This window comes from Podarcis raffonei, chromosome Z (assembly GCF_027172205.1).
Source record: "Podarcis raffonei isolate rPodRaf1 chromosome Z, rPodRaf1.pri, whole genome shotgun sequence".
Classification (NCBI taxonomy): Eukaryota; Metazoa; Chordata; class Lepidosauria; order Squamata; family Lacertidae; genus Podarcis; species Podarcis raffonei.
Window position 1 is genome coordinate 11,109,756 of NC_070621.1, and position 11,685 is coordinate 11,121,440.

At 44.0% G+C, this 11,685-nt stretch overlaps 1 protein-coding gene and 1 pseudogene across 1 annotated transcript; one reads left to right on the top strand and one right to left on the bottom strand.

Moving 5' to 3' along the window:
* Positions 1–1,337: 1,337 nt before the first annotated feature.
* Positions 1,338–11,389, bottom strand: LOC128406498 (uncharacterized). Its single transcript, XM_053373942.1, has 2 exons — positions 11,285–11,389; positions 1,338–2,840 (listed from the first exon to the last, which is right to left on the bottom strand). Exon 2 carries the CDS (start codon positions 2,795–2,797, stop codon positions 1,472–1,474), a length of 1,326 nt encoding a protein of 441 aa, XP_053229917.1. The 5' UTR covers positions 2,798–2,840; positions 11,285–11,389; the 3' UTR covers positions 1,338–1,471.
* Positions 4,466–5,358, top strand: LOC128406949 (nucleic acid dioxygenase ALKBH1-like; annotated as a pseudogene).
* Positions 11,390–11,685: the final 296 nt, after the last annotated feature.

An 11,685-nucleotide genomic window follows, 5' to 3' on the forward strand; every position in this document is an offset into this window, starting at 1 on the left:
TCTAGCCCCCTCCTGGGGGGGGTCGCATGCCAAAGGCCACGTTGGCCGGCTGGGCTTCCCCCTGCACAGGTGGGCAGGGGGCACAGTGCCGCCTCGTGAACCCTCCATGCCATGCGCATGTCCCTGCTCCTGCCCGATGCAAGGTTTCAAGGGGAAACTGAAACTGATGGTCATAAATATGCATTAATTTCCATGGGTCGACTCTGACCAGAACACAGCTGGATACAGTGTGTAATGTTGAGCTGAGGAAGTCTGTGGTAGTACAGAACCACATTACTGGGTCCAGAAAGCAGCTGCCTCGGAATCTCTGCTGTTGTTTGTTTGAGAAGAAATAGGTTTCTAGCCCCCAGTAGTTTAAAGGATTTGCATGGGAGGGGGTGTGGAGGTGTAGGCAATGCCTACCAAAATAGTCAGGGGAGCAGCGGATTAAGATGCTCAGTAGGTCTTGACACAAGGTTCCGGAATAGTATCATGCTACTTCCTTAACAGGTCAAACTAGAATAAATTATGTAATGAATATAATATCAAACCTGCAAATCTACTCAATTTGCAGGTGACAATTTTTCTACAACTATATATTATGCTGATTGTAGAACTCATCTAAGTGGTAAAGAGTTCACATCACCTTTTTCTTTGTGTGTTAGATGTATTATTCTTTATTTTTCCATCATTCAGCCTGTGCATGCCATTTCTTGTGTAGCCAAGGTTTTCACACATATAAAAGTAGGAGATAGCAGCTCATTTGGGAGAACCACAAGGACTGTGTACTCATGGACCATGGAATACTGGGAAGATGGACAGAATGGAATAACCTAGAAAAGGGCACGATCAGCTGGAATTTTGAACAGAAGCATTCTGCAATTATATATATGATATGCACATATGACACTGATACTTATATTTATATCTGATATATTTATATACAGACTACACACAGTACTGGATGAGTTAAACAGACCCTTCATCAAGGATGGGTCGTATTCAACTAAGTTGCACTTGGAGGAGACCCATTGAAATTAATGGATCTCACTTTGTCATGTTCATTCTTTACAATGGGTCTATTCTGAGCAGAACTAAAAGTGAATATAACCCTAATCCTTAAAATTGTTGCTAGGAGCTCAGTGCAAAAAGGATGGTGCCTTTGATGGCTACCCTTGATTTTGGTCCATGACCTCAGAAAAATCTTGCTGCTATCATAGATGGGATGTTGACACAGACGGACCACTGGGTCTCTGACCCATCATTTCCCATATCTAGTGCACTTTTGCAATGCATGACAAATCATGCCATCACTTTTTTTTGTAGCTCCATGAATCACGTTCTCAAGAAAGTCAAGAACAAACATGTTCCTTTTGAATTCATGGTACTCCTCTCTTGAACATGCATTGGAAATTCATCCTGTACAACTTGCTCCCAAATACTTTTTGGATGAACCTCCAAAGGGAAATATCAGTAATGTTTCCTGTGTTTACTACTTCACCACTTCAAATGGTATCTTCTGTAGCACTTTGTTAACTCTACCTATTAGTGATGTGCTATATCTCCAGAGTATTGTGTCGTTGATCAGGGATTCCCTGGGCAAATCCGGTTGTAAAGGAGACCGACAGTGGAAGACAATTGCAACATCTGCAGGGACTTCCACACTGCCTCCGATCCCCTGAAGGACAGAGTGAACAGATGTCTGAACCACTTTCCTCGGATCAACAATCATTTTCCTTGGGTTTATGATCTCTTTCTTGTTTGGTTCTCGGAGGACATGCTGCAGGATGTTGACTCCAGGTACCATATTCCAAGAATGTGGAACATGAACAGGGGGGGAGGTGAAGACATTATTTGGGAAAATGTGGTTCTCAAAGAGGAAGATACCAATCTCCGGATTTTGTTTCTCAAGGTTTTGCATCAAGGTTTTCCAATCCATATGTTGAACGGGAAGAATAATTTCATCAATGTCATTCAGCAGAACGTACCTGCTCCTGTACATATTCCGGTAGACACAGTCATTCAGAGCAGCGATTTGTCCATAGTAGCCAATTTTGGTCCCATCATTCGTGAAATGCCATTCATTAGAAACACTGAGATAGGATGTGATTGGCCAGGGCACCACCTCCACAGTACCTTCCACCACATAGAATTGAAGGACTTTCTCCATCAACTGGCTGCAGCTGTTCTTATAGATCACCACCTTCTGCACTCCAAGGAATTTATACATTTCCATGCTCTGCACGAATTGGAGGATGTTGTTATAGTCTCCAAACATGGTGGAGATGCACACTGTGAAGTCCACCAGAGTCCTTTGTCGCTGGCGATTTTTTATTTCAAACCGTGGTGACATGCCACTGTCAGATCCTTCGCCAGATGACTGCAATGCCATGTAACGAGGCTCACAGTGTGAGGGTTCCAAACAAATCAAGTCTGTGACCACATATGGAAATCCAAAACGATCCAAGTGGAACTCTATTGAAGCCTTAGAGATAAAGGCCACATCATCAGCTGGGCAACAAAACCAGCAATAGTGGTCCTTAACTTCCTTGTGATGTACAATCCCAATCACCCGAGTCTGCTTTTCCACCCTGTCATCGAAGTATGGAGTGATGATAAAAGATCTGTTGTCACTCAAAGCAGAGATTGAGTTATTGGTGACCCATCCTTTGCAGAGGTCTTTTTCTTTCTGTGTAACAAGTTTGGGTAGTAAAGAGTATTTCTGTATCCGGTAGTAGGAAAGTGTTAGTATAGAGGCAAGAGCCACCAGACATACCCCTGTAGCTAAAAAAGTTCTTCTTCGAAAACGGAACATCATTTCCAGCTTGAGATCCACACCAGCATCTGTTCCACTGCTGAGCCTGCAACAGAGAGAAGGTTGTTGAAGTTTTTTAATGTTACATAAAATAGTAATTTCATTGTATTTTAAGTTACTGTGAAAAATCTATGAACACATGATGAGAGCTTGTATTTTTCCATTGCAATATATTCCATGGGCCAGAATTGTGACTGGCCATGGATCTTTGGATAGAATTTCATAATGTTTATTTAGGTTTATGAAGTAGCCCATTCGGAGTCACAGAGTTGTTGCAAGCTGACACAGATCTTCTCTGGGTGTTGCCGAAGATGCAAGCAAGCAGGAAACAGAACGGGACAAAGTTCATTTATTTTTAGCTGGAAAACCTGGTTTGAGATGTTCTAGAGACTTATACTGGGACCAGTGCATGTAAGAAGGGAAATGTATAACTGATACAATGTATCAATTACTGTTTTCATAACATTTAAATCAAGTTTCTGAAGTAAAGCTTTAAAACTTAATTATTGTGATGGAATTTTTTTTCTATACAAGAGACCAGAACAGGGAGAAATATGCAAATATGAATAATTCACTGCAGATATGACTAATTCACAAAGGTGAGGCAGGGAAATCTGTTTGTGGTTATTGACACAGCTCCATTTAATTTCATACTACAACAAAAGGCATCAAACAGTCTGACAGTAAATAAATATATTGCCAATTCTTAAATACAGGTATGTCAAAACATGCATTCTTCAAATACAGTGTCCTATATGCAACAAGAATATATGCTACATCATCTGCATAGCTAGGTGTATATGAATTGAGCTCAGTATTTAAAAAAATACTTCTAAAGCTCTATAGCAGGGGTGGAGAACCTGAAGCCTAGAGGCTGAATGCAGACCTCCAAGCCTCTCTGTTTGTCCTTTAAGATTCTCACCATCTTTTATCTTTTTTTTTTTTTTTTTTTTTTGCTGCTGAGCAGGAATACCAGATGGATGGTTGGGAAGGCTTCTCCTGTGGCAGAGCTGGGGGTGAGGTTTTTTAGGGGTGGGTAGGCCAGACACCTAGACAGCATCTTAAAAAGCAGGTCCGTATAGTTAAAGCCATGGTTTTCCCAGTAGTGATGTATGGAAGTGAGAGCTGGACCATAAAGAAGGCTGATCACCGAAGAATTGATGCTTTTGAATTATGGTGCTGGAGGAGACTCTTGAGAGTCCCATGGACTGCAAGAAGATCAAACCTCTCCATTCTGAAGGAAATCGGCCCTGAGTGCTCACTGGAAGGACAGATCGTGAAGCTGAGACTCCAATACTTTGGCCACCTCATGAGAAGAGAAGACTCCCTGGAAAAGACCCTGATGTTCCGAAAGATGGAGGGCACAAGGAGAAGGGGGCGACAGAGGACGAGATGGTTGGACAGTGTTCTCGAAGCTACCAGCATGAGTTTGAACAAACTGCGGGAGGCAGTGGAATACAGGAATGCCTGGCATGCTCTGGTCCAGGGGGTCACGAAGAGTCGACTAAACGACTAAACAACAACAACAAAAGGCCAGACACCCATAAAAGGTGTACTGAGGTATGGAATTATTGACTAACTCCTCAGATTGTCAGCTATCCCTTGAGTTTTTCTTCAGTAAGTGATCACAATGCTTACAGAGCAAGACTGTGTCCAGCCAATGGAAAGCCTATGGTCTCAATAACTACCCAGGGGTTATATTTATCCCAGATCCCTTCATTCCAGGCTGCCAGCATCACTGGGTGAAGCAGTGCCTGAAGACGTACACCCAGAAGCCTAATGTGTGCAATTTGGATATGCGCTTGTCTTCTACGGAGACTGCTGATCTGTGGGGGGAAAGTCAGCATCAGCTGCAAAACAAAAGTTCCAGCAAATGGGCCTCAAAAACTTTACTGGAAAAGCTTTGCTGGGTGACTTTGTCTCACCATTATAAATGGAATACAAATAAATATTCAGCCAACCACTACACCCCCTTTCCATCTGACTTGGCTTTCCTCTCGGAGCAAGGCGCTAAAGCTTGTGGTTTTCCACATTTCCAAGGGGAAGCAGGGATTCTGAACTACCATCACTTCGATTCATCTCTGGGAATTCATGTGGATGAGTCCAAATTGGACTGTTTTCAGCCACTTCTATCATTCAGTTTTGGACAATCATCCATATTTTTGTTAGGGGGGCTGAAACAAGATGAAGCCCCTGTGGCTATGTTCATGCACAGCGGGGACATGATGATCATGTCCAGCTACAGCTGCCTGCTGTACCACGTATGCCCCAGGATTCTGCCCAACCTGGATGGGAAGCCCTTGCCTTCTTGTCTGGAGCTGCCTCTCTCAGCTGACCTTCCTGAAGACTCTGTTATGGAGCCCTGCTCTCAAGAGGACAAGCAGGTCTGTGACAAATATCTGCAAGCATCCCATATCAACATGATTGTCAGGCAGGTACCAGCTGAAGGTCAGAGCTTCCCAAGTGAAGCCAGGACAGAGAGAGACTTGGATGTTTCCTCCCTAGGCTCTTATCATGAGGAGCACAGCAAAATAAAAAAGCACAAGTCTGGTAAAGACAGCTGAAACCTGCAGTTTCCCCTTCCTTCAACATAGACTGTGTTGGTAACAACCCGGGAGCAGCCTGGCCATATGGAGCAGCAACTAAAACAGCAACATACTAATTGGATGTATAACAAAATGTTTTGAACTTTGTGGGCAGAGTACATGGCTTGGGCCAAAAGACCACTTGTGTTGTGTTTTCTCCCAAGGTCACACAACCAAAGAATGCCACTCCGGTGCTTTGGTTAACACTGTCTGAATATAATATACATTCCTTGGGGAAAGAAAAGATTCTCATCATATCACACCCACTCCCCTGCCACACTCCCTATTGACCCTGCTTCACAGTGTCCTTGAATGTCTTTGCCAGGCTCAAATGTGTACTGGAAACTCTGGCAATGCCTCTTACTAGACTGAGTGGAGAGGAATGGGTGAGTGTGAAGATGTTAGCCTGTTATACAAAGGCAACATTTACATCAATTGCTCCACTTGCTTTTGCTTCTGGCTCTGCCCACCACTGTCACGTGGCCCCCGGAAGGCTGCCCAGTAGGAAATGTGGCCCTTGGGCTGGAAATATCACGCCTGCTATATCAGGGCATCAGTATACATATACTGGGTGCACATGACAAAGGCATGTTAGTGCTGTTTCCTGACAAGGTGGACTCAAACTGTATTCCAATAAAATGCTCTATACATGAAGCAAGCAATAAAAATAAAATGTAAAAGCATACAGCATCTACTGCAGCACATTGCTACAGCAGGCAGAAAACAATTACCGTATTTTTCGCTCTATAAGATGCACTTTTTTTCCTCCTAAAAAGTAAGAGGAAGTGTGTGTGTGTCTTATGAAGTGAACGCAGGCTGCGCAGCTCTCCCTCTTGCTTGTCCCGCTTTGCTGAAAAGGCTTTGCGTTCCTTTCGCTGAAGCCAGAACAGCAAGAGGCAGTGCTGCGCAGCCTGCGTTCACTCCATAAGATCACTCTTGTCCTGATGCCTTAGCCTGATCCTCCCTCCTCCTTCTTCTTCAACAACATTTGATTCAGAATATTTTTTTCCTTGTTTTCCTCCTCTAAAAATTACGTGTGTCTTATGGTCAGGTGCATCTTATAGAGCGAAAAATATGGTAGGTAGTCTGCCAAGAACCCCTGCAGTTTTCAAGTAGCCCATCTCAGGTGGTGGGGAGCTTGGAAACCTATGTTGTAATGTAAACCGCCCTGTGGTCTTTTGATAAAGGGTACAGTACAGTGGTACCTCGAGTTACAAACGCCTCAGGTTACAAACTCCGCTAACCTGGAAGAGTTACCTTGAGTTGAGAACTTTGCCCCAGGATGAGAATGGAAATCGTGTGCCGGTGGCCTCTGGAATAAATTAGGTTCGTAACTAGAGGTACCACATCTTAATTAGTTCCAGAGGTCCATTCTCAACCTGAAACTTTTCTTAACTAGAGGCACACTTTCCCTAATGTGGCCTCTTGCTGCCACTGCTTCGCAGGCACACAATTTCCATTCTCATCCTGGGGCAAAGTTCTCAACTCGAGATAACTCTTCCAGGTTAGTGGAGTTTGTAACCTGAAGCGTTTGTAACCTGAGGCGTTTGTAACTAGAGGTACCACTGTATATAAGCGATAAAATTTAAAACTGTACAGAGAGGTAATCATGTTAGTTGGTTGCAGCAAAGAGTTTTGCAGCCCATAAAGACTGGCAGAAACCTGAAAGGCTTCGTGGTCCATTATATACCTGCTCAGAGTTGGAGGTCAGTGGGGGATGCACTTCTTAAGGTCGCGCCATAAAGTTTAGCTGAGATCCTAGTTCTTGGTTCAAGTTTCCCCTCCTGAGCAAGAGAAAAGCTGACTCCATCTTAAAATATTTAAATATTTAAAGGTGGCTGTTGTCTTGCCTCTAAAATGTCTCTTCTCCAGGTTAAATGTAGAGCAGATACTCTTAAATACTAGCTGAAGACTTGTTTTATTTGATGGGAGGGAGAGGAATGCGAAGTCCAAGTTCCATCCCTGACTCCCCTCAACTTATTCTCCACAAGCTGTTTTTGGGGAGAAATGGTCAGTAAAGACCATCCCAAACCAAAAAGCCTTTCTTCTGCAACAAGGAGTCAAATATGGTCTAACATAATGCATTTTCATGTGATATTTTCACAAATATGTGTATTTTTAATGTGTACTTTAGTCTACGCAAGTTTGTGCACATAGCTTGGCTGGAGAACTACACTGCAAAATTTGGAGAAGGGAAAGTTTTGAAAGATGGCCATGTTTCAGTTCCTATACTGTTTCAGAAAATGGAAATTATGTTATTTGCCTTTAAGTGAGAATGGAATAGAGCATCTCTCTCTCCACCCCCGCCCCGCCCTTCTTGCTCAAGTGTCTCAGCAGGCTTCCAAGGGCTCCAAAGCTGGGTTCAATGGAGTAGATGAAAGCAAACCTTGTGCTACAGGGAAAGGCTCTAGTAGGCAGCTACTTGAGGATTTAGTGAACGCAGCAAAGTAGGCCTTCTTTGTCACAATAGCAGGCACAATCATATGGTCTTACATATGTTTCGGCAGTCACACCTATAACAGATATTGCACCCCTTGCACTCCAGCTGTTTCCAAGCCTTTATCCTTTCCTGGAGCTCCCCAATAAACACGAGAGCTGCCAGAACTCCACAGAACCATAGACGGCACTCAGGTGCAATTGTGTCTATGGCTCACTGTGCCCTCCTATTCCATAATATAGGTGTGAGCAAAAAACAACAGCAAGAGAGCTTTAATCTAACATTTTTAGAGAATTAATTTGTTTCAGCATTGGTAATTTGTTCTGCAATTTATGATTTTATACTTTTCATAAAGTTTAACTATCTCATTGTGCACCACCAATATATATTATAGCATGCACACACAAATTATATAATAAAACTGCTTCTTTAAAAACCATATTTGGACCAGTGGTGGAGCATATGCCCGCGCTGCCCAGGGCAGGCGTGCTCCTGAGGGGCGCGGGGCGCAGAGGGTGCCCTCCATGGCGCAGGATAGCTGCTTGGGTGCATGGAGCAGCATGTGTGCCCTGCAGCTGGGGGCAGAGTGAGCCACCGATGGTGGACATTTGGCACACCTCCTGTCGCAACTCCCAAGCCTCCCTCAAGCTGTCAGAATGAAGGGGAAGGGGGGAATGCTGCTGGCAAAGTGGCGCAGCTCCTCCTCCTTCCCCCAACAGCTCAGGGTAGGCTTGGGATCCTCAGCGAAGACACCTGGGGCGGTCTGCCCCACCCCACCCCTTCTTCTGCCCCGATTTGGACCTGGCCATTATGGCCAATTATTGCTCAGTCTCAAATCTTCCGTTCCTGGGCAAGGTGACTGAGCAGATGGTCACAGAACAACTCCAGGCACGTCTGAGGGATGTGGACCATTTGGATCCCTTCCAATCAGCATTCAGGCCCCATCATGGGACTGAAACTGCCTAGTAGATGATCTCTAGCAGGCTAGGGACAAAGGTGAAAGCTGTTTCCTAGTTCTGCTGGATCTCAGCACCTTTTGATACCATCAACCTAGGCTCCTTCCTTCTGGGCCATGTCCAGAAAGTGGTGTAGGGGGATGAGTGTTTGGACCCCTGAGCACTCACTTGTGGGGTGCCTCAGGGCTCCGTACTCTACCCCATGCTTTTTAACATCTATATGAAACCACTGAGGGAGATCATCAGGGGTTTGGACTGTGTATTTACCAATATGTGGATGGTACCCAGCTCTACCTCTTGTTTAAATCGGAACCAGTGAGTGACTGGATGCGGTTGGAGGATGGATGGTAGGACTGTTTCTGGGGGACACAGGATGGGTAGGTGTGGGGGACTCCCTGGTCCTGAATAACTGTGCACATCCTTGGAGTCATTTTGGACTTAGCTGTCCATGGGTGTAGCCAGGATTTTTGTTGGGGGGACAGGGCTTGGTTAAGGGGAACATGATTGGTCAGTTAGATAGTTTTACTTGACCTGGGGGCAGGGGGGCTGCCCCCTGCACCCCATTAGTTACACCCATGTAGCTGTCCATGGAAGCTCAGGTTAATTATGTGTCCAGGGTAGCTGTCTACTAGTTCCACCTGGTAGAATGGCTGAGACCCTACCTGCCTGCACCCTGTCTCGTCAGAGTGGTATATGCTCTGGTTATCGGACTACTGCAATGTGCTCTATGTGGGGCTATCTTTGAAGACGGCTTGGAAACTACAATCCAGAATGCAGCAGCTAGACTGGTGACTGGGAGCAGCTGCCAGGACCATAGAACAACAATCCTAAAGGCTCTACATTGGCTCCCAGTACATTCAGACACTCCAATAGTCCCTATTTTCCAGGGACATCCCTGATTTAGAGAAGCTGTCCTGGTTTCTGATTTGATCCTGGAATGTCCCACTTTTCCTTAGGATGTCCCTATTTTCACTGGATAAATGTTGGAGTGTATGGAGTTATCCAACCCCCAAGCCGTCTGAAGGTAATCCTGTATTGGGAAGGTATTTAAATTTTAATGTTTTATTATGTTTTTATATATGTTGGAAGCTGCCCAGAGTGCTGGGGCAACCCAATAAGATGTGTGGGGAATAAACAGTAAAATTATCATTATGGAATGGGATGTCCTTATTTTCATCAGAGAAATGTTGAAACACATGTACATTTCTGAGCACAATTCAAAGTGTTGGTACTGACCTTTAAAGCCCGAAACAGCCTTGGCCCCATATACCTGAAGGGGTGTCTGCACCCCTATTGTTCAGCCCAGACACTGAGATCCAGCTCTAAGGGTCTTCTGGTGGTTCCCTAACTGCGAGAAGTGAAGCTACAGGGAACCAGGCTATGGCTGTCAACTTTTCCCTTTTCTTGCAAGGAATCCTATTCGGAATAAGGTAATTTCTCTTTAAAAAAGGGAAAAGTTGACAGCTATGAACCAGGCAGAGGGCCTTATTCATAGTGGCACCCACCATGTGGAACATCCTCCCATCAGATGTGAAGGAGATAAAGAATTACACAACTTTTAGAAGACATCTGAAGGCAGCCACTGGTACAGGGAAGTTTTTTATGTTTGAGCTTTTACTGTGTTTTTATATATTTTGTTGGGATAAATAATATATATCTAATAATTTTTCTATAATCTATCTATCTATCATCTATCTACACACACACACACTCTCACACAAATGGATCTACTATGAAACTAATGATGCTTAAGCTTCAGGGCTCCTAATCGGGGGGGGGGCAGAAGCAACTTTTGTCTGCATTGCTTTAAAAAATTGGGTCTAGTGGCTTGACTCAAATAGATTAATTTTTGTTGTATATATTTGGACAGTCAAACCTCATGATACGGATGCTTCAGGTTACGCATTTTCGGATTGCGGACCGCAGGAAACCCAGAAGTACCGGAACGGGTTACTTCCGGGTTTCGCAGCTCGCGCATGCGCAGAAGTGTCAAATCGTGCCCGCGCCGGCGCAGCGCTTCAGACTGCGAACGCTGCGGGTTGCAGACGTTCCCCCAACATGGATTATGTCCGCAACCTGAGGTTCCACTGTATATATTTCAATAATCCCATAGTTTGAGAGTCAGTAGCACAGAGGCTGTAAAGGATCACATTTATACTAAATAAGTAAGCAGATGAGACACACACAAAGACCTCAGTTCTATAACATGCATAGCAGCAGGACATAAGCAAAATTAATTAATTAATAAAAAATATCAGTAAAAACAGCAATTACCGGAGAAGAGAAAAGTCATCAGCCAAAGATAAAACCCTCCAGACAGCTTCAAGTAACTCCTAATGTCTTCTGAAAGATCCAGGTTTATGTACTTCCTACATATATTATTAAAATGTTACTACCATTAAGCAAAGCACATTTTTTAAAATGTTTTTCAGAGACCACCAAGGAGCATAATTATTTAGCACATTTAGCACCATTTAGCACAACAAGACAAAGGTAAAATGGGACACAGTACCTGCTTTTGTCTTCAGGTCACACAGGAAAGTGCCAATTGTCTATTTCCCTCCTCCTTTTCACCCTACAAATAAAAAACCAGAAAATCCGCCAGAGCAAGCACGTTTCAAAAAAAAAAAAGAAAAGTTAATGCAAAGAATCCCCAGCTCTTCCAATTTATCCCAAAAATATGTATAAGACCATCAGCCAATAGTCTGATGTCTTGTCTTGTTCATCGCAGGAGAAAAGTAAGAGATGAGAAGATCCAGAGACACATCACAGTATGCAAAATAGTTTAGCAGGAACAGCTAGCATGATGTAAAATTTGAGTTCAGTGGAAAAACAAGCCTAACAAGTGGCTGAGGCAAGGAGATCATAATCTGCTGTTCTTTGAAGGAAAGTCTAGCTGTGATTCACCATCTG

Bases quoted from the DNA above. Each gene is read 5' to 3' on its own strand.
- LOC128406498 (XM_053373942.1), bottom strand. From the start codon at position 2,797: ATGATGTTCCGTTTTCGAAGAAGAACTTTTTTAGCTACAGGGGTATGT.